This window comes from Danio rerio, chromosome 9 (genome assembly GCF_052040795.2).
Source record: "Danio rerio strain M-AB ecotype USA chromosome 9, GRCz13ab, whole genome shotgun sequence".
NCBI lineage: Eukaryota > Metazoa > Chordata > Actinopteri > Cypriniformes > Danionidae > Danio > Danio rerio.
The window spans coordinates 52,031,499-52,055,823 of NC_141029.1; the positions used below are offsets into that span (position 1 = coordinate 52,031,499).

General features: G+C 37.3%; 2 protein-coding genes across 5 annotated transcripts in view; one reads left to right on the plus strand and one right to left on the minus strand.

Moving 5' to 3' along the window:
• The window catches only part of slc38a11 (solute carrier family 38 member 11), a 243,842-nt gene that overhangs the window by 172,221 nt on the left and 47,296 nt on the right, over positions 1-24,325 (plus strand). The window lies entirely within an intron of this gene.
• The window catches only part of scn1laa (sodium channel, voltage-gated, type I-like, alpha), a 99,277-nt gene that overhangs the window by 50,113 nt on the left and 24,839 nt on the right, over positions 1-24,325 (minus strand). For 3 of the 4 annotated variants that reach the window (XM_087266222.1, XM_087266221.1, XM_087266220.1), the window contains 10 exons: positions 21,724-22,043; positions 18,317-18,435; positions 17,140-17,229; positions 16,919-17,047; positions 15,991-16,082; positions 12,007-12,222; positions 9,848-9,911; positions 7,121-7,262; positions 2,872-3,078; positions 437-688 (listed from right to left, as the gene is read on the minus strand). In XM_087266222.1, coding sequence (XP_087122348.1) covers positions 437-688; positions 2,872-3,078; positions 7,121-7,262; positions 9,848-9,911; positions 12,007-12,222; positions 15,991-16,082; positions 16,919-17,047; positions 17,140-17,229; positions 18,317-18,435; positions 21,724-21,990 — 1,578 coding nt within the window. In that variant the 5' untranslated portion in view covers positions 21,991-22,043. 4 annotated transcript variants of the gene reach the window in all.

The following is a 24,325-nucleotide window of genomic DNA, read 5'->3' on the forward strand; positions in this document are numbered from 1 at the left end:
TAAGTAAAAATAAAATAAAAGTAAAATAAATTAAAATAAAATAAAAGCAAATTAAAAAAGTAAAACGAAATAAAATAAAAATAAAATAAAATAAGTAAAATAAAATAAAAGCTAAATAAAATATTACAATAAAATTTAAGCAAAATAAAACAAAATAAAATAAAGCGAAATGAAACAAAGTAAAATAAAATAAAATGAAAAAAGTAAAAAATTAAAATTAAATAAAGTAAAAAGAAATCAAAGCAAAATCCATCCATCCATCCATCCATCCATCCATCCATCCATCCATCCATCCATCCATCCTAACCAATAATTAAAGCTTTGCCATTATTATTCAGACTTCATAAAAGCTGTAATTAACACACAAGTAAGCAAGAAGTTAGCTACATTATCATATTAAAAGCATCTAAATTAAAAAAATAATAAAAATTCTGACCTGACGTGGAGACGTGTATGATCTGTCCCGTGATCGCCGGATCTTTCCATCCACTGCAAAAGTGAAGTTGGGCTTTCTGTCATTTCCCTCTTTTATGGAATCCTCCTCTTTCTCGCTTTCCCCCTGGTGTTGTCTCTTTTTCTTGCGGTTGCGTCGCTCTTTGGCACTTTTGGAGCTGAGTTTGGAGGCGTCCGAGGAACTGTCCGTCTTTTCTCCACTGAGACCCTCACACTTGGACTGTTCGGCTGCAGCCTGTAAACCAGTCAAATTGCAGAATGTCGGAAAATTGTTAAAGAAGTTTAAAGAAAAAGAGAGATTCATTGCAATTCACAATTTCAACCAACAAAAAGAAGAATCTCCATTAAAGTACACATGCAATCAAAACTAAGCATATTGATTTTGTAAGCTCACATTGCTAGATTTGTGGTAAACAGTTCATCTGTGCATGTCAGTCAGAAAAAAACTGATTGTGTTGATCTGTGTTTGGTGTAAAGCCAGCATTAGAGTGTCTGCTATGTTGTCCTTTATTGTTTTATTATATCCTGTGCCAAGTCCCTATTAATTACCCTTGTTAGTTGCCCCAGTGATCCATTGTCTCCATCCCCTGTTTACCTTGTCTGCTTGTTGGCCCTGTGTATGTTTCACTCAGGCCCCGTTTACACTGGTAGGTTCAAGTTTTAAAACGGCGTTTTAGAATGAAATCGATCCGTGTCCACACTAGCGTTTCACACAACAGCTCTCCATCTACACCACACCACTGAAAACGTGCATCACGTGACCTCAAACACACACGCACGCACGCACGCACGCACGCACGCACGCACGCGCACACACACACACACACACACACACACACACACACACACACACAAACACACGTGCGCGCGTGCTGCAGCCTATCTACCAAGATGAGAGCTGTGCTCGTCGGACTGTTCATCAAGGATCTACCACTAGATCTATTCTCACTATATTTGTTAAGCGTGATACTTAATTCACCTTGTTGTCTATGTCTAACAACATATTCCCTGAGTTTGGCCTTTTGAATCTAATGCTTGTTCTCAGGTAACGTGATTTGGCTGAGCGCAATTATTAATTATTTAATTAATATTATTGTAACCACGTACATTCTGTATATAAACTGATCGTTGGTCAAACTTTACAATAAGGATCATTAGTTAATGTTAACTAATGCATTTACTAAGATGAACAAACAATGAACAATACATCTACTACAGTATTTATTCATGTTAATAAACGTTAGTTAATGAAAATACAGTTGTTCATCGTTAGTTCATGTTAACTCATGGTGCATTAACTAATGTTACCAAGCATGGACTTGGATGATAATAATGCATTAGTAAATGTTCAATTATGATTAATAAATGCTGTACATGTGTTGTTCATGATTAGTTCATGTTAGTAAATGCATTAACTAATGAACCTTATTGTAAAGTGTTACCTGATCGTTTGCTTTTATTTCCTATAATGACAAACTGATCGTATGTTATGGTGGTTGCAAACATCTTCCACTTATGGATGATGGAGGCCACTGTGCTCATTGGACCTTTCAGAGCAGCAGACATTTTCTGTAACCTTACCCAGCCTTATGCCTCCAGACAATACTGTCTCTGAGGTCAACAAACAATTCCTTTGTCTGCATGCTTGGTTTGTGCTTTGAGATGCACTGTCAACCCTGGGACCTTATATAGACAGGTGTTTGCCTTTTCAAATCATGTCCAATCAAATGAATTGACCACAGGTGAACTCCGATAAAGCTGCTGAAATATCTTAAGAATGATCAGTGGAAACAGAATGTATCTGAGCCTAATGCAGAGCTTCACAGCAAAGGCTGTCAATACTTCTGTACATGTGATTTTCCAGATTTTTTATTTTTTAATAAATTTGCAACAATTATAAAAAAAAAATGTATTCACATTGTCGTCCTGGGGTATTTTGTGTAGAATTTTGAGGAAATAAATGAGTTTAATCCATTTTGGAATAAGACTGTAACATAAAAAAATGTGGAAAAAGTGAAGCGCTATAAATACTTTCCAGACACACTGTATTGTTCACTGTATTGTTTAAACTCAGTCATCATCAAACCTGTTTGACTTTCTTTCTTCTGCTGAACACAGAAGATATTTTGAAGTAAGCCGCAAACCTGTAACCACTAACTTCCATAATATATTTTTTTTCTACTAAGGAAGTCAATGGTTACAGGTTTTCAGCTTTTTTTAATATATCTTCTCTGTTTAACAGAAGAAACCTGAAGGAGAACCAGAAGGAACCACCTGAGGGAGAGTAATTAGGGAGTAAATGTTCATTTTTTTGGTGAACTATCCCGTTAATAAGTAAATTAAAATAAATGATTTTTTCCTCATAATGAATGAATTAAATTCCTCATGCAGCCTCTTTAAGTGAAATACTGAACAGACCTCAGCTTCCTGCTCCTGTCTCGTGATCTGCTCAAGCATGGCGTTGAACTCTTCCTCTTTTTTCAAAGCCTCGTCGATCGTGGCTTGATTCTGTTCGTCGTATGCCATGGCGACTACAGCCAGGATGAGGTTCACCAGGTAGAAGGATCCCAAGAAAATGACCAGCACGAAAAAAATCATATAGGTTTTCCCAGCGGCCCGAAGAGTCTGTAAAAAAAATCCACAATTAATGTCGAAAAAACAGATACAGCAGTCCGGTTTTTCTAAAGTAATCCACTAGGATTTTGGATAAGGGATTGGATCAAATCTTAAAAATGGGTTTTTCAAAAGAAAAAACGGACTACATAATCGGATTACATCACATAATCCAATCTCTGTTTTGATCCGGATCAAATCGGTTTGGATCACTTTGATCTAAAAAATCTGGATTAAAGTGATCCCATTAGAAAGGTGGATTTAGCATGGATTTAATGCCCAAAATGTAATGAAAACGTTAAAAATGTATTAAACAATACTATATTTGGATCATGCAGTATCTTTACACGATATCATATTTATTCATAAGGTTTTAATTGTATTTGTTCATCCGTCAGGCTACAGTGATAAGGTTGGCTTTAACGTATTCAGCCTTTCAGTTTAGGCCTACAGCAAAATAGAAAGAGTTTGGCCTAATAAAATAATCCCCCAAACAGTTGTCAAAATCGACCAAAAACTAAAATTTTATTCTGTCACTAAATGATATACATATTCATCACAATGGAAAATATTTTTGTTTTTAGAATATTTACTGATTTTTTATGACTGATTTTTTAAATCACTTTCAACAGTTGCAAAAAGAGACATGCACAGCTTCATCTGGCAGAGGAACAACTGACTCTGACCAAACTGCAGCAAACCAAGGCCAGACTTAAGATCCGCCTCCTAAAGGCCACGCTCAGACAAGCTGCTCTCTCCACATCAGATGAGGAAGTCTGATATTATTGCTGAGTTTTTGACAATTAGTCTTTTTTAATATTCAATACATCTATATTTGGAATTTCAATGTACAGTGTTTTGTGTTAGGTCTCAGATGAGCTGACTGCTGGAAGAGGATAGGGTGTTTTTTTAATGTGTGTGTTTTCATTTCAAATAAAAAAAGTTATATTGACCCCACACTGGCTATTATACGTGTTGCTCTTAACATATCTATAGTTCTACATCGTGATTTCCTATCCTGTTTGAGCACTGGTTATCCAGATTTAGTGATCCTGAAAAGTTCCTATCCGGATCAGATTGATCCAATCTGATGTTGCTTTAAAAAACTGGCTCAAAAAGTAAGCTGGATAACGTGATCACGGATCGCAAAAACAGGATTACTAAATCTGTATCCATTTTATCCGGATTAAACCTTTTAAAAAACCGGGCCCAGCTCATTGTGTCATTTTAAACCGATGTTTATTTTTTCAGTTCAATTCAATTAATCTGTATTTCTATAGTGCTTTTACAATGTAGATTTTGTGGAAGCAGCAACAACCTCTGCATGAATAAATAAGTACTATTTTAAAATGTTTAATAACTTTTAATCCACTGATCCAGTCTGTGCCATTCTCAGCTTTCCAGCAATGCAACATTACCCATTTGGACCTTCAGAGGCTCCGTAGTGAGTGTGTTTGCGTCATCACATTTTAACAACACGGATTTGTCAAAAGGAATTGATGTAGTTTGTGTGTCAAACATGGTTGTTGATGCATTGTTTCTCTTCCAATGCCTAGATTTGTTTTTAACTGTTCTCTACTCAAACAATCAACACAGGCTTTTGTTTAAGGAACCAAAGAATTTTGAACAACAACAGAGTGAAATTTGGTGCTTACATGCCTGCATGAAATGTCAGGTTCTCCTGTTTAAAATTATATATGACTCTTGATTTTGACTGCTAACATAAGAATGAGATTTCTAAAAAATAACACTATTAAAAAAAACAGGCTAGTCAGTTGTCCACAGAAAGCTTTAGGTCTTTTAAGGGTTAACAGAGTCTTTCGGATGAGATGTTAAACCGAGGTCCTGACTCTCTGTGGTCAATAAAAACCCCAGGATGTCCTTCGAAAAAGAGTAGTGGTTTAACCCTGGCATCCTGGCCAAATCTGCCCACTGGCCTCTGTCCATCATGGGCTCTTAACCCTCTCCATATCCTAATTGGCTTTATCACTCTTTCTCCTCTCCACCAATCAGCTGGTGTGTGGTGTGCGGTCTGGCGCAAAATGGCTGCCATCGCATTATCCTGGTGAATGCTGTACACTGGTGGTGGATGAGGAGATCTCCTCCCAACGTGTGAAGCACTTTGAGTGCCCAGAAAGCGCTATATAAATATAAGGAATTATTATTATTAATTATTATTATCAGAGTAAAATACCTAATATTTAATAATATTTTAATAATATCTAATAATGGAACAATCTAGCAATTCAGGAAGGCAGGGAATGGTGTAGCATGTTGGTGGAGTTCTAGTTGAATTAAAACTGCTTCAGTTGAGTTTAGTAAATTTGTCCCTGTTGATTGTCACTTGCCCCTTTCACACAAAGACTTTTCCTGAAAATTAGTGTCAATTTTCAGAAAAGAGATCATGTTTGTGTGGGTCTACTGTACAGTCCTTTTCACACAGAGATAAATATCCGGAAAACGACTTTACCGGTAAATTAAAAAAAGCGCTGTTCATACAGGCATGGACATTCCATAATTTTTACGGAAAAGACCATTCACACATCTATTCCAAAATACCGGTAAATTCTGACATCATTAAGCAGAAATGCTCTCTTAAAGGCTGTGCTTGTATTTGTAAACATTTGACTACATTACAAACTCTGTAGATGGATAAGTATTGTGAACAACTTGATGAAAACGTATAGAGGAACACTTTCACAGGTCGAGATGTACATAATATGAGTGTGTGCTGGCCCTCACTGGCTGCTTCACGTGCACACGCATCAAGCAACTAAAGGAAACAGAGTTTAAAGGTAAACAAACAGCGGTTTATTATGAGCATTTTATCGCTAATTTTGGCATTAAGAAGTAACATAGAAACATTATCTGACTAACATCTAGCAGCTAAATATGTCTGGAAAAATATTCAAAGGCTTTTATTTTGATAAACAGCGCAGATGTATGTTCTGATCGGCTGGAGTAGATGTCTCACGTCAGCGTATTCTAATCGTGAATGCGCTCTTTCTGGTAATTTTCCTTCTGCGTTCACACAGAGCAGCATTCTGGCTAATTACCGGTAATGTTACAACTTGTCTTTCTCGAAAATATCCGGAACTAATTTACCCGTATTTTCAAAAAAGGCCTGCTCACACATTGGCAGCAATTTTCTGGAAAGGTCTGAATGTGTGAAAAGGGCTATTGTCTCACTATACTTTCCACCTGTTATTTTAAGATCTCTAAACTTACAGCTTCTTGTAGTACCAAGAATAGCAAAGTCCACTAAGGGAGGTCGAGCATTTTCATATATGGCTCCTCTTGATAATGTCAGAGGCTCAGACACACTCTCTCATTTTAAAACTAGATAAAAAACATATCTCTTTAGTAAAGCATATTATTATAAGGGAACACAATGGCTCAGTGGTAAGCACTTTTGCCTCACAGCAAGAAGGTCACTAGTTCGAGTGCCAGCGGGGTCATTTGGCATTTCTGTATGGAGTTTGCATGTTCTCCCTGTGTTGGCGTGGGTTTCCTCCGGGTGCTTTCCACCACAGCCCAAAGACATGCGCTATAGGTGAATTAAATAAACCTAATTGGGTGTAGTGTATGTATGTGTGAATGGGTGTTTCCCAGTACTGGGTTGCAGCTGGAAGGTCATTCACAGCGTAAAACATAAGTTAGAATAGTTGGCGGTTTATTCTGGTGTGGCGACCTCTGATAAATAAGGAATTAAGCCGATGGAAAATGACTGAATGAATGAATGCTATTGTAAATATAGCTGCAATCACTATAATATAATTATAATACATATTAATAACATCATTATAAATGCAGCTGCAATCACACTGATTACATTACAATTATAATAATAAATATCAACACTATTACAAATGTTACAAATATAAGTGTCATTGTAAAACAATAAAGCCTTTCTTTTGTGTTTATAGATACATTTATAGAACTTTTCTACATCATTAATAATTATAAACACAGTAATAATTCATTATGAGCATGGCCTTCAGAGAAAGTGTTACCAAATTTTTACACAAGCTTGCCTTACAAACTCAAAACACACCTGTTGGTAAAGATTCTCCCAGAAGTCTTGAGTCATCAGTCTGAACAAGGAAAGGAAAGCCCAGCCGAACGAATCAAAGCTTGTGTAACCATAATCTGGATTGTTACCTGCTTTTAAACACGTATATCCCTCTGGACACTGCCTGAAATGCACACGTGGCAGTGAGTGAGTGTCAAAAGTGCACCATGCAACTCAACCAAATGTAAAGCATACAATTGAATATCTTGCTGAACATTGCTTTAAAGGGGTAGTTCACTTAAAAATTCTAACTTACTTACTACTCAAGTGGTTCCAGATGTTTATGAGATTCTCTTTCTGATAAACACCAAAGAAGATATTTTGAAGAAAGCTGAAAACCTGTAACCACTTCCATTAGTGGGGAAAATATATACTATGAAAGTCAATCCGCTCGTTAGGAGGTGATGTGTTTGTGACGTATGTAATACTGTTTCCGGGTCCAAGCCGCCATTCGAGTGGAGAAATCATTCGTTTATGATCACGTTTTATTCCTATCACACATCAAAGTTAATTTTACATAAAATCATCGTGTACACAACAATCTCTGGGCTTGCTGCATATCAAATACCAAAAATTTAACAATTTATAAAAAAATGAATCACTTTCTGGCCATCGGATATTAGGCATGGACATATATATTGCTATCGTGATTTTCGAAAGTATTAAATCGCTTTGTAAACATTTATTATTACCATTTCATGAGTCTCCTCATTCAGTTGAAGAGAGTGCTTGGACCCGGAAGCCGCTTCGCGTGACGTCACACTTAACAAGCGGATGGTTACAAGTTTCCAGCATTTTTCAAAATGTCTTCTTTCGTGTTGAGCAACATAAGGGGTTGGAACCACTTGAGGGTTCGTAAATAGGGAGTAAATTCTCATTTGTGGGTGAACCATTTCTTTAAAAGGCTGGTTCACCCAAAAATGTAAATTATATCAAGTAACCTTATGTCATTTCAAACCCCTGGGACCTTTGTTCATCATCGGTACACAAATGAAGGTATTAATTTGACATATTAGAGCTCTCTGACCATCCATGGAAACCAGAAATCCATTAAAGCAAAAGACGATCCTCAAACAGTCCATATTTTGTCATTAGTCCTTAAAAAATTAAGCTCTTAAAAGACATTTGTGCGCCAAAAAAATGTAAAAACGGTTGTTTGCCAAGTAGTAACTGCCCATAGTAAATGCACACTCTGATGACCTGTGGAGATAGAGAAAACATTGGCAAACAAAGCTGTTTTTACAGGTTTTGGTGCACAAATTTGTTCTTGGAGCTTCATCACATTAAAAAGTCACACTCAATTAAATGATGCTTGATGTTTGTTCTAACTACTCTTTTAATCTGAGCTAATACAACACTATTCTTGAGGTTTTTTTGAAAAACCTAATGGTCTATATCAGCGGTCGTCAATCCGGGTCCTGGAGGGCCGGTGTCCCTGCAGGGTTTAGCTCCAACTTGCTTCAACACACCTGCCTGGGTGTTTTAAGTATACCTAGTAACACCTTGATTACCTTGTTCAGGTGTGTTTGATTAGGGCTGGAGCTAAAGTCTGCAGGACACCGGCTCTCCAGGAACAAGTTTGGTGACCACTGTTCTATATGCACACAGACTTTTAATTTTAGCCAGCCAGCCTCAGTGCTTTCGTTCGTAGTCTTTCTATTGTAAAATAGCCATGTTTAAGGTGTGATTTCTTTAAAGGGGTGGTCGAGAATGTAATTTTAAGGCTTGGTTGTGTTAATAAGATGCAAATCAATGTGTGCTCATGTTTCGCTTGAAGGAAATCATGTTATTTTTTCAGAAATTTCACTGATTATATACAGCTATTCAGCTAACATAAAAACGACTGGCATTTTTCCTAGTTCCTCTGAAAGGCCCACCTTCAAGTAACTCTGATTGGTCATGTGTTATAATGTGCTGCAATTCGCGGATCAATCGTGTCAATAAATGTTGGAGAAACATCACTAAACAGCCTAAAACTGGCAGTTCTAGAGCACCGATAGATGTCTTAAGTATTCACAAAACACGTTTAGTGTAAAATAGGTATTTATATCTGCATGTAGCCTAAAAATAAAAGACAAACTGAACGCATTATTTGTATAGTTTGGCCAATAGTAACCATTAAAATAGTTGCTAAATATCCTTCAAAAGTCTGAAAACGTATACATTTTATTAATAAATTAAAAGTAATTAAATACATTCATAAATTTGATTCCCTAAAGCGTGCATTACTAAACTACTGAAAAAGCTGACCCCCTCCCTATCATCAATGTATGATTCGCACACTGAAGTATGAGATTGAAAGTAGTCACGTTAAGCTTTCACCGGAAGTTTATCATTGGCTGAAAAATACTAGCTGTGCATATACCTCGTTGTTTTATGTTCAATCCACTTAAATTTATAAAAGCTAACGAGTTAACTTAAATTCCTTCATGTTGTCCGAACACAAATCAATTGTATGGAACTGGGTTATTTTATTTTGTACAGTGCAGTTTGGTTTTTTGGTTCCTTTTCTAAACATCAAGACCTCTGATTTCAACGGAGGAGGAGAGAGCTCCTGGATTTAGTCTAAAAAATCTAAAGATGAATGCTGACAGAAGGTTTTAGGGGTTTGACAATACATGGGGGTAATTATTACAGTATTTGCATTTTTTGGAGGGAAATATTGCTTCAACCATTTGAACATCAATGCTATTTACATATATAACCTACCCAGCATCGGTAGAATTTCCACAGATCAGTGCATCTTTTTTTCCTGGTAGGAAATATTGATTACCTACAAAACAAGAGAGATAATTATCCATGATTAAAGTTAATTGAATTTTCTTTCAGCTAAGTCCCTTTATTAATCTAGGGTTGCCACAGCGGAATGAACCGTCAACATATCCAGCATATGTTTTATACAGCGGATGCCCTTCCAGCAGCAACCCAGTACTTGGAAACACCAATACACACTCATTCACACACATATACTACGGCCAATTTAGCTTATTCAATTCACCTATAGCGCATGTGTTTGGACTTTGGGGGAAACCGGAGCACCAGGAGGAAACCCATGCCAACACTGGGAGAACATGCAAACTCCACACAGACATGCCAACTGGCCCAGTCGGGACTTGAACCAGCAACCTTCTTGCTGTGGAGTGATAGGGCTATTCTTGATCAATTTCCACCCAATGACCAATTTTAATATCCTTTGCCCCTATGTCAATTTTCCATCCTTTGTCCAACAACATGCAAACCAGTCAAATGTCAGCGATGCTGCAGACAGAATAACAGAATCAAAAATATTTTATGTGGAAGGCATCATCCTCAGTGAGCAGCCCGCCAGATGAGCTCACTCTACATGATAGCATTCCTCATCAATATAAAGTACTTTTCAATGGATATCAAATTTCCAGCCCTCATGAGAAAGGTGGAATTCCTCTGCCTCCTTCTCTCGAATGCTGGTGCTGATGCAAACGTGTATAATGCTGAATGATGTCTGGCAGAGGCACAGATACCTTACAGTACAAGTGCACATACAGTAGTCAGAATTATTACCCCTTCTGAATTATGAGCCCAATTTCTGTTTAAAGGACGGATTTTTTTAACACATTTCTAAACATTATAGTTATAGTCTTTTATCTTTAAATTAAAACTGCTAGAAAACTCATATTTTTAAGACTGCATTTTTAGATTCTTGATTATTCTGTGTTTTTCATTTTAGACTTGTATGCATGTATGCATATATATATTTATTATACATATATATATAAAATGTATGTATGTATATATGTATATATATATATATGTATATATATATACACACACACACACGCACACACGCACACACACACACACACACACACACACACACACACACACACACATATATACATACATACATACATATATACACATACATACATACATACATACATACATACATACATACATACATACATACATACATACATACATACATACATACATACATACATACATACATACATACATACATACATACACACACACACACACACACACACACATATATACACACACACACACACACACACACACACACACACACACACACACACACACACATATTTATATATATATACATACATATATATATACACATATGTATATATATATATATACACACACACACACACATATATATATATATACACACACACACACACACACACACACACACACACACACACACACATATATATATATATATATATATATATATATATATATATATATATATATATATATTTATATATATATATATATATATATATATATATATATATATATATATATATATATATATATATATATATATATATATATACATATGCATTTATACACTTATACACTGGTGTGTTTATATACATACATATATAATGGTGTGTGTGTGTGTGTGTGTGTAGATATATATATATATATATATATATATATATATATATATATATATATATATATATATATATATATATATATATATATATATATATATATATATATATATGAAAAACTCATTTCTAATAACTCATTACTTTTATCTTTGCCATGATGACAGTAAATAATATTTGATTAGATCTTTTTCAAGATACTAATATTTAGCTTAAAGTGACATTAAAGGCTTAACCAAGTTAATTCGGCAAGTTAGGGAAATAGGCAAATCATTAATGATGGTTTGTTCTGTAGACAATTGAAATTTTTATTTTTTTTTAAAATTGGGATTGGGCCATAATGACGAGGAATATGTCATAATTAGATGAACTGTCTATTAAACCAGTTAGGTAGAGGAACAGAACATCAGACAGATAGGTAACAATACAGATTCAGGTGAATGAAATTAAACTCACTTGGATTGTTAATGTAATCCCTGCATGTTTTGTTCTTGTAACATGCTTCCTTGTTTTCAGTAAAAGATGTCGAATACACACATTTCTGCTTTAGAATTCCCATGAAGAGCTGGAGTCCCACCAATGCAAAAACACTCAGGCAAAAAAGGGTCAAGATCATGACATCTGAGAGCTTCTTCACTGACTGGATCAGAGCACCAACGATGGTTTTCAGCCCTGTGGAGGACAGAAGAAACTATTATCATTTCATTATTTAAAGTGGACCTATTATGATCATTTTCACAAGATGTAAAGTAAGTATTTGGTGTCTCTAGAGTGTGTATCTGAAGATTAAAAATTTTAAAATACCACACAAATAATGTTTAATAACTCTTTGAAACTGACCCTTTTAGGCTTTTAGGCTTTGATCCTAATTGTGCCGTTTTGGTGACTTTGGCTTTAAATTCAAATGAGATTGTGCTCTTTTCAAAATAGGGCGGAGCTACAAATGCCTGTGTGTCAGCATAGCGGCAGATTCAAAACAATCTCTGTAAAAAAACTGAAGATGTCAAAAGTAGTGTCTCAGTAGAAGGAAGCAGTAAAACATGTACTCTGCTGTCAGATTGTTTGTCTTTTGTTTCCTTCCAGAAAACACAATTACAAAACATTGCAAAATAATGCCTTTACTTTACATGTGATTTCAATTCAGAGAATCACCTGCTCCACATTTTAGACAGCCGAAGGTCAAATAGGTGAAACAAACTACGCCATAAAAGAATAAAGGGCTCACGTAAAAGGCAAGCATGTTAATTTTCTTAATACAACAAATAAACCAAAAGACTGATAAAAATGCAGGATATTTTCTCCATATGCAATGTGTGGAAGGAAAGGCTATGCTTTTCAATGCAAAATGGAGCAAAATGGTGGTCAACCTAGTGGCTTCTGTATGTTTATTTGTCACTATATAAAAATAACAGTGATTTTTCAACTTATCAGATGTGAAAACATTTCACAGCAAATTTTCAATATTAAATCAGCAAAAATAAATCTTTTGTTTTAAAAAGTGAAGCTAAAGCACTGAACAAGTTCTCCGTAGATTCATTTTAATAGTTTGTTTTCCCCCACGACACAAACGGTAGGGACATTTTTGTGGGTGTCCCGGCTATCGTTCTGTTGACGTCAACCTGACGGGTTCCATAGCCACTGCAATTTAATACCCTCTCTCATGTTGTGCTCACACCAGATGCAGCTTGCGCGGATAAATTGCGCCATTTGAGTGTAAATAGACGCGTGAACATTTTGATTTTACTTCCTTCATTCGATCATCAAATTCAATTCATTTGCGTGTTAAATTCACTTCACAATAGACCCGGATTCAAGTAATGGATGGGGCTTCTGTCTGCCCGGTGACTCTAGTTTTGTTATTAAAGGGCTATGACACCACCTGTTTCAGCAGGGTGTTTTCATACCTCTTGTTTGAAAAAAGCCAGGAAAGTGGGTGAGACCAGCTTTGTTTAGGTGGGAGTGCCGAGTGGCGAAAGAGGGAAGGGTTTGCATAAAAAGGGGAGTTTCAGGACATGCACATGCTGATTTTCACAGCAGTGACTACGTTTACATGGACGTTTGTAATCAAATTATTTGCCTTGATCTGAATGAGACTATATGATGATTAAAGTGTTTTCATGTGTTGCATTTTGAATGTCCTTTTCATGATCCTGTTTACATGTTATTGCACATAATTTAACAGCACGCTCGCCACTATGTAATTTTGGGTGTTTCATTATTAATTCGTCGACTTTAACTGCAGTTTGGCACTTTTACTTACATTCAAGAACATTTCATGCATGCCCCCCATAACAAACAAGATATTGGATGCGAGGAATTGCTGGAAGAGTGTAGTTTTAATGAAATTTAATCGTATGGGAGAGAAAAAATAAAAAAACCTCCACATTTCTCGGTAGAAACACAGCCGTGTGTGTGTATACAAAATGCAGAGAAGATCCTACACAAAGGTAATAGTTTGATTAAGGTGTTTACATGTTTACACTCGGAGAGCAGCATTTACAGCGGATCTTTCAGCCCATATTATTATAGTGATATTAACGTTCTGTAAACTTACTAACTTAATCATTTTTAACTAATGTCTGTCTTTAAAAACTAAAAGAGTACTGCTGACAATATGAATTAACTTTGCCATCTGAATACTGTGCTCTTGTCATGGGGAAAATAAAACAAAACCTTTAGTGCGGCACATTTAAAAACGGAACCCAGATAACCCATGTGTCTGAATAATTATTCTTCTTCCACGTGTTTTAACACAATGTGGCGTCTCTCTGTTGTCTGAACACTGTAACAGGTCTTCGAAGCTATCATGCATATTAATGAAGTTGCACCTCATTCACTATAGAGTGTGTTGATTGGTTCGAACCAAGTCTTTCTCATAAATTAATGCTGAAAATTTAAAGACGTCATGCTGTACCTGCCGGTACAGTCAGCCAATCTTTATGCTTGAACTTAGACAAGGATCTAATCGCTGTGACATAGCTTCAAATCTTCTTTACAAACTGGAAGAATGAATTTGCTCGAAATAACGCAAAAACAACCAATTTTCACTTTTTTGTGAAATATCTGTGTCCTAATAGTGTTTTTAGCAGCATGGGACACATATATGGCTGTCAACATCTCAAAAAATGTGTTTCGTTGTTTTGCGACCCTTTAAATGGCTAACATTCATTTTATTGAGAGAATATCTGTGGTTTATGTGCTTCAGGAAGGCTGAAAAACAGCGTAGACTCTTTAGGCATCATATCTTAGTCCACTACATTATTTCAGAGGTGCACCCAGCTCTAAGTAATGTAATGTAAAGTAATGTAAATGTAAGGAATTAAGAGTTCATCAACTCCTTCAGAAACTGTACCTGGATGATGGAGGCTTTCAGCGGTACTCCTGACTGAACCAAGACCAGTTTAATGAGCTTTTGTTTAGTGTCTGCAGGAGGATTTCCCCTTGGGACAGCAACAACAGGTTCTACGTCATAATCAGGTCCCTACAAGAGCTGGCTCCTGATTAGTTAACGGAGCACAAATGTCTGCTAAAGTTCTGATTTTTCAACTCATTGCACCGCCTCATTTGCACTACTCGCACCGCAGGGTATCTATTTGCATATTTGCATTGACTTAACATGTAATTTACTCATGCTTGATGCTTCATCCACTTCTGGTGTAAACTCACCATCAATGTTAGTTTGCTACGAGGAAATGATGCCTAAATGAAAGCCCCGCCCCATACTCAATATTCAGTTTCAGTTAAAAGTACATCAACATACTGAAGTACAAGTCTCTGCCACTTCTGGTTCTCACAGACGTTAAGGGTAAGAATTGTTCCCTAATGAAGAAGTGTTACCCAGAAAACTGTAATCGTCTTGGGAAAAGACGATAGCTGCGTCCCAAATGGCACACTATACACTATGCACTCATGCACTATGTACTTATGCACTTACACACTCAACAGGATAGTATATGTATGTAGTGTTGTCCCAAATGGCACACTAATGTTTTTTTACTAAACGGAAATTCAAACCGTTTCCCTGATGACGTTTGACGGTTGCCAAATTAGTGAAATAAACGACCGAATTATCAAATAATACCTATCGTGAGTATTGCCGCATTCACCATCGGGAGGCGATATAATCACTCTCGTAGGAGAATTTTGCTTTCTCCATCCAAAATAAATAAAGTTATCCAACATGTGCGTCCGATAGCTCCGCCCCTTCCGCTACGTAAGCAAACCTGCGGTCGTTGAGTGCGTGAAGTGTCCATCATTACACACTTCACTTTAGCGGCTGAATGAGTGCATCATCCGGGTAATTAAAGTGCACTTATTATTTTAAGAGTTTTCAGTGTGAACACACTACTTACACTATTTATACTACAAAATGGCGTAGAATAGTGCATAAGTATGCGATTTGGGAAGCAGCTTCTGTTAGAAAAAAAAAGGAAATCTCACCTGGGACGACTGATATAGTTTTCAGGGCTCGAAGAACTCTGAATGCTCGCAGGGCGGACACGCTCCCCAAATCCACAAACTCTGTTACATATCTGAAACATAAAGAGAAGGAAAAATAAATTAAAACTGTCAGAATTTACATAATCATCCAGTGCATCACTTAGTGGGTTTCCACACAGGTTTCTGCATCATGTTTATATACACAGCAGCTAATATATATATACACATATACACACACACACACACACACACACACGTGTATATATGTATATATATATATATATATATATATATATATATATATATATATATATATATATATATATATATATATATATATATGTATGTATATATACAATGTATGTATATATACATATACATACACACACACACACACATCTATACATACAAAAAAGACTTTCCTCAGAAGAAAAAAATATATAGGAAATACTGTGAAAAAAATATTTTTCTTGAACTCCATTCAATCTTTACTTCATGAAATATAAAAATAAATAATAAAAAGTCAAAAATCAAAGGAGGGCTAATAATTTTGACCAATAATACACTCATTGGCCACTTTATTAGGTACACCAGTCCAACTGCTCGTTAACTCAAAGTTCTGATGATCACATGGCAGCAACTCAATGCATTTAGGCATGAAGAGATGGGCAAGACGATTTGCTGCAGTTCAAACCAAGCATCAGAATGGGGAAGAAAGGGGATTTTAGTGACTTTGAACGTAGTATGGTTTTTGGTGCCAGACAAACTGGTTTGAGTATTTCAGAAACTGCTGATCTATACTGTGATTTTCACACATTACCATCCCTAGGGATTACAGAAAATGGTCTGAAAAATGGTCCAACCCAGTACTAATAAGATGTAACTGATAAGATCTAGCTGGGCTAAATAACAAACTTGTGGTACTTACGCCATGACTATAACAATAAAATCCAACCAATTCCACGGATCTCTGAGAAAAGTAAAGCGTCCCACACAGAATCCCCTGGCGGTGATCTTGACCAATGCTTCTAAAGTGTATATCCCAGTGAAGACATATCTGTTCAAAACAAGAGCGTCAGTTCCTGCATTCAGCAAAGACAGGCACAATTTCTGAAATAGAGTTGGAAAGCAACAAATAGATGGACTTACTCTACACTCTTGGCCCAATCCGGGGTTTGTGTGTAGACCATGAACGCACAGTTCGCCAGAATAGTGCAGATTATAATAAAATTGAACAAAGTGAAGCTTGCTGTTAAGGAAAGTTAGTGACAGACAGACATATGGTGGATGCAAACCTTTTTGTTCATAGCTAATCATTTAATTAATAATAGATCATTGATCTATGGTAGATACTTAAACAGGTCAGTTTTAAAGGAGACCTATCATGCAAAAATATAGTACAGGGCTCAACAATAAGGACTGCCCGGTGGCCCGGGGCCAGCGTGAAAGACGCTCGGGACAGTAGACAGGATTGTTACTGGCCCCTTTCGGCCAGTAACGGTGAGCATGCTATTTTTTCATAACATGATAACAATAAGTACAGCGAAAAGCAACACTAACTATGAGGCTAAAAGAAAACGTCAGTTTCTAAAGTCTGGGAAGCAGACAATTACATGGGTACGAAAATAAGAAACTGAAAAAAAAACGGAAAAAAAAAGTTGTCGGTTTGGCAAGCCATTTTTATAAAAATTATTCAGAATTGCAATAAAATACCAGCACATTTTTCATACTGCTCTTTCGTTTGCATAAAATCAAACTAATTTTGCTCATTATACATTTATTAACATTTTTTAAATGTTTAAATTCTAGATATCATAGACATTCATAGACATTATTTTGCCACAATATCTAACATATGTGGCTAAGAAATAGCTATTAACTTTTTTTTTGTTTTGGTGGGGCCAGTGAAAATTTTGCCAGGGCAAGTAAAAACCTCAACCACTGGCCCAATCGGCCCAGTAGAAAAAATCCTTAGCGTTGAACCCTGTAGTATGTTACAATTTTACTATTTTTACTGTATTTTACCTATTTTTCTGAATTGATGAGCATAAAAGTCTTCTTTAAAAAACAGGTTATTAAGCAACGTTCTTTAATGTGTCTCTTTAATGATATTTAGATTATACTTCCTTTAATCTAGTGTCACATTTGTTACTGACCAATGTCTACAAAGTTTTAGATTAATTTGTGGCAGAAAATGTATTTATACAAACTATGTGCAATTGCCATTTATCAACAAGTACAACAAGTGCCACTGCTTTAAAGGATTAAAACATACACATATGAAAGACAGTCACCATTAGTGTGTTTCAGCACTTAAGAAGGATATAAATGTACCAAAATCTGAATTGATATTCTCCTCAGAAGGTTGAAGGAACTGAAGATGTACAAGGCAGGAGTGGCGTTGAAACGGTAGATTTCCTTTTTTTTGCTCACAACTATAAAAGTCTAAACAAAAGGGAGACAAACCACATAAATGCATACACTGTAAAAATGAGACACACAAGGGAGACAGATATCAATTAACGTAAATTCTTAACTAGGTTCTTTACATAATTAAGCAAATCATTGTATAGCAGTGGTTTGTTCTGTAGACAATAGAAAATAAACATTGGTTACTTCTTGTTGATAATATTGAAACTTCTTATTGATAGGGCTGGGCGGTATATCGGGGATTGGGAATTTATCGATATGATTCCGCAACGCGATGTGGGATTATCCAATATTGTTCATATCGATATGGTTCGAGGAGCACACGTACGCATTCTGCTTGAAACAGACTACTCCAAGGTAGCACGCGAGCTTCACTTTCACAAATGTGTGCATGTGCAAATGAAAGATTCACTCCATGAGTCATACAAAAGATTTGTTCTAAATAAACAAACCGTTTAATAACGACCCATCACTGACGCGACATGGAGGAACATGCAGTGCCGGTGTTGTATCGAAATCTGACTTCCGAATAAATCTGACTCCACCTCGCAAGCACGCATGTCACACAGCACCTGCAGCTGTCACAGCCTCATAATCATTTTCATCCGCTTATCTGGGGCCGGGTCGCGGGGGCAGCAGTCTTAGGAGAGAACTCAAGACTTCCCTCTCCCCAGACACTTCCTCCAGTTCCTCCGGGGGGATCTCATGGCGTTCCCAGGGCCAGCCGAGAGTCATAGTCCCTCCAGCATGTTCTGGGTCTTCCCCAAGGCTTCCTCTCGATGGGAGATGCCTGGAACACCACCCTAGGTAGGCGTCCTGGAGATACCCGAGGCACCTCAGCTGACTTCTCTCGATGTTGAGGAGCAGTGGCTCTACTCTGAGCTCCTCCCGGGTAATGGAGCTCCTCATCTTGTGCCTCCACCCTACAAAGGAAACTCATTTCTCTCATGGCTCCTACACTCTGGAATAGCCTTCCTGGTAATGTCCGAGGCTCAGACACACTCTCCCAGTTCAAAACTAGATTAAAGACCTATCTGTTTAGTAAAGCATACACTCAATGCATCACCTAGCGGGTTCCACACTGGATTCTGCATCTTGCTTATACACTATGAACAGCAGCTACGCTAATTATTCTCTTTATTCTCTATTTTCACCTGGGGATACTCATCCCGAGGTCCTCAGATTATGCGGAGTCACTGATTGGATCCAAGACCAGCGACGTGATGATCCCAAGGATTCCATATCCGGGACCAGGCCATATCCTGAGCTGCTGCTGCGCTGATGGTCGTGGGGAGTGGAGAACATGTGTCTGATTCCAGCGACGCTCCAGGGACAGACGAGTCTTCGCTGAGGCCATCTTCCAGCATAAACCACGGCGAATGAAGTTCTGCACAAGACTTTTGGCCAGCGGAGAAATTAAAATGGTCGTGCCCAACTGAGTCTGGTTCTCTCAAGGTTTTTTTTTTCTTCACTCCCATCAGGTGAAGTTTTTTTTTCCCTCTCCGCTGTCGCCACTGCCTCGCATGGTTCAGGATTGGTAGAGCTACGCATCGATGAATTTGCTCTTCAGTGTTTGAACTCTCAGTAATGATTAAATCACACTGAACTGAGCTAAACTGAACTGAACTGAACTTAAACACTAAAACCTGAACCACACTGTTCCAGTTACTGAACCACACTGTTCCAGTTACTATGACCATTTATGTGAAGCTGCTTTGACACAATCTACATTGTAAAAGCGCTATACAAATAAAGCTGAATTGAATTTAATTGAATTTCAGCCGCTTGTATCTGAGATCTTGTCCTTTTGGTCATGACCCAAAGCTCATGACCATAGGTGAGAGTAGGAACGTAGATTGACCGGTAAATTGAGAGCTTTGCCTTTGGGCTCAGCTCCATCTTCACAGCAACGAACAGGTATATCGACCGCATTACTGCTGCCGCTGCACCAATGCGCCTGTTACAGCAGTTTATCAGAAACCTCTTATCGATAATTTCTTCCACAATTGACAGCAAGAACGAACATAGAAGCCTTGTCAAATTGACAAGCAGCACCTGACAATGTTCAAAAGAATTCAAAACGCCAAAAATGGGGCAATTTTTACCGCATTTCGAAAGTGAAAACACCTCATTCTCCGGTAATAAGTTTAGTATTTATTACACGACGGTCTCTTCTTTACATTCTTCTTCACGTTATAACACATTTAGCTCTGCGATCTGCTCTGTTATAATGACTGTTTACATTTATATGCTTCACCAGCATTTCTTCACAGTACTCTGAAATAATTTTGTTACTTCTAATATCTAGTCTATTCATTGTCATCTCCTTATTTAATGCCAATAAAACAAGTTTAGTCAAAACAAAACAAAAGAAAAAGTGTAGGATTTTTTACATGGAGTGAAAGACTTCTCTTTAGATATCTTCAATATGTGCACTGTTTAATAATTGTGCTCAATACATGTAAATGTGTAACTAAGAAAACATATACAGCTAATTTAACGGTTTATACAAAATAAATAATAATAAATAAATAAATAAAATCACACAACTGTGATATACAGAATCATTTATAACAACACTGTAATTGTGACAATAAATACTGTGTGTTTCATATTTACATTTATTGTGGTTCTTTTCTATCCTACAATACTTTTTGTTGTGTTACTATTTAAGTGTGCTCCTATTTTGTCCTGACAATATAACTCTGTTTTCAATGGTTCTGTGTACTTTGTAATTTGCACAACAGCACAGTAGAGTATACTGTGTATAGTGTTAAGCAGGAGAAAAACCTATACTGTATTTTATTTGTCAAAGATTTTGTGCAGCTGCTTATTTGTAAACATTGAGGGGAAACCCCTGTGTTTGTTATATTTTGCTCAAAAATGTTTTATAAAGTTTTAATAAAGGTTTTAACTCTCAAGTAACCATTTATGGCAAAATATCGGATATTTTTTGTATATCGTCATTCCTCCTACAAATACCGGGATATGATTTTATTACCCATATCGCCCAGCCCTAATATTGAACCTAAAATGTTTTTTAAAAAACAAAAAAGCTTTTATTCTAACCGAAATCAAACAAATAAGACTTTCTCCAGAAGAAAAAATATTATCAGACATACTGTGAAAAATTCCTTGCCCTGGTAAACATCATTTGGGAAATATATGAAAATAAATAAATAACTGGAGGGCAAATAATTTTGACTTTAACTGTAAATAATGCTTTTAATGCCAGTGTTTATGTGGAGCATTTAAAAGTCCTCTAAAATACAAACAAACAATAATACATGAATGCAAACTCACTGTGTGGTTGCTGTAGAACTGGTCCAGGTCCTCCAGCGGTGTAGACACCAGTCCTTTGGGAACTTCTCCGTATATAAACGGCAGAGTTTTCCCGGCCTCCAGACCGCTGTTGGGTTTCCTGCTACATTCATTGTCTTTATTTCTCTCCTCCGTGTTCTTGGACTTCTTGGCATTCTCCTCTGCGATCCGGCTCTCGATGGCCTTAAGGGACTCGCGGGTGAACTTACGGAGACTTTGAGGTCCTGGCGGAGTAAACATATGCGCCATTTTCTCATCCTGAAGCTTCAGAGTGATCCGCTACACGTCTGCATGAGAAACAACTGGCGGAGGAAGAGAGAAGGAGGCAGTCAGAAGGACAGAAACTCATTACATGTGATGGGGAACTGTATGGTTAGTGTTACACCAAACCTATCTAGAACCACAGCGAGGAGAGGAAAAAAAAAATAAGAGCATCTGCTGTAAGTGATGGACACACCTACTGTACTCTGAAGAGTACTTGATCTGAGCGCTTGATGAATCAGTGTTGTGTATATACAGTCATTATTATTATTATTATTATTATTATTATTATTAATGTCACTTTCAGCTGAGAACTAGTATCTTAAAAAATATCTAGTCAAATTTTATTTACAGTCATCATGGAAAAAATAAAATAAATTAGTTATCATAAATGAGTTATTAAAACTTATGTTTAGAAATGTGTTGAGAAAACCTTCTCTCCATTAAAAAGAAATTGGTGGGAAATTATACGGGGGTGGGGGTTAGCTGACTTCATTCGCGCATCAAATTCACATCAGAACAGACGCGGATTGGCGTGATGGGCAGGGCTTCTGTCTGCCCGAAGACTCTAGCTTCATAGCTAAATGGCTAACATGGATTTTATGAAGAAAATAACAGTGTTTATGTGCTTTATGAAGACTGAAAAACAGCGTCGATACGTTTAGGGTCGTGTCTGAGTCCACTACATTCTTTCAGAGGTGCATCCAGCTCTGTGAGCTCATAAACTCCTCCAGAAACTTAACCTGGATGACGGAGGCTTTCAGCGGTGCTTCTGACTGAGCCAAGCCGAGTTTGATGAACTGTTGTCGTGAAGGCTGGAGAATTTTCCTCAGAACACCGACTACAGGTTATACGTCACAATCACGCCCCCACAAGAGCAAGCTTCTGATTGGTTAACGCGGCGCGAACGTACGCTGAAGTTCAGATTTTCGAAATCGAGAGATTCGCACGAAATGCTCGTTAAGTTCATCAAACGCGCAAAACGCTCAATTCGCCCCGCGCAATTTGTGTCATTCGCACCGCGCCATTTGCACGTATCTCGCCGCAGGATGTCTATTCGTGCATTTGCATTGACTTAACATGTAAATCACTCGCGCTTGATGCACGTGCCGCGTCTGGTGTGAACGCAGCATTAGAATTAAATGCCTAGCAGTTACACATACCCATAAACACACACACACACACACACACACACACACACACACACACACACACACACACGCGCACGCACACGCACGCACGCACGCACGCACGCACGCACGCACGCACAGGGCTGCGCGGTTAATCGAAAAAATATTGCGCTCTTGATTAGACCCTGTACACAATCCTAATTCAGCTTTTCTACGATTCAGCTAATTTTATTTTCTAGGTCAGGAGAGAAGCGTGAAGGCGGTCGAAAAAATCTTTCCTATTGTTTTACTAATTTAAATGTAAATTACATTAATGTAATGATGTAGTCCCGTCCGTGAAGTCACACAAGAGCTGATTCACGGTTTGGTTACCTCTGAGAGGACGGGCACCTTTCAACTTTATTGCTTTACTTTAGAAGCTGCATAGGCTGTGAACAACAGGTAATTAAGTTGTAAATAATGTTCAGTTTGTTGCACAGAGCGATCGTTTGAGAGCAGGTTTGCTTGGCAAGTATGTTTTCTTCTATTTATTTATTTTTTTAAACACTCGACGGTGAAAGTGCAACTGGCACGCCCATCATTTATTTATTCATTCATTTTCTTGTCGGCTTAGTCCTGCCAACTTAAGCCTGGTTTATCCTTCTGCTTCAAGTGATCGGTGTGACCCACGGCGCATGCAACGAGCGTAGCTGTGCATTTATACTTCTGTGCGCTGTTTCTGTTGTTCTGCAAGAACACTTCCAAAACGCTAGTTGGCAGTGAGGTGTTTATGTTCCTCTGTGTCGCGTTTCTTCGCTGGTGTGTTATTTTTTCTAAAAGCTTAATAATGGTGCCGATGAGAGCGATCATATGGCAAGTGTTGATCCGCCAGCCGAGATTAATCAAGTGTTTTCAGAGAGAGAGTGCTGAAAGACTCAAGCCTGTTTCACATGGAAAGCGTGAGCAGCGTGTTTTCATACTGCACGCAGAAGCAGCGTATCAGCGCAAGGCGTGAGCGTAACTGAAGACAATGACAATGTATTGAAAATGACCAAAAACACATTGAATGACAGTAAAAGGTAGCAATTTTACCCAAAAAATGCATCAATAATATCCACAGATTTTTATATAGTCAATCAAATGAACTTTTAAAACGGCAACAAATATGTATTTAGGCCTGAACTACAAAACCAACTTTAAAACAATTTAGTAAG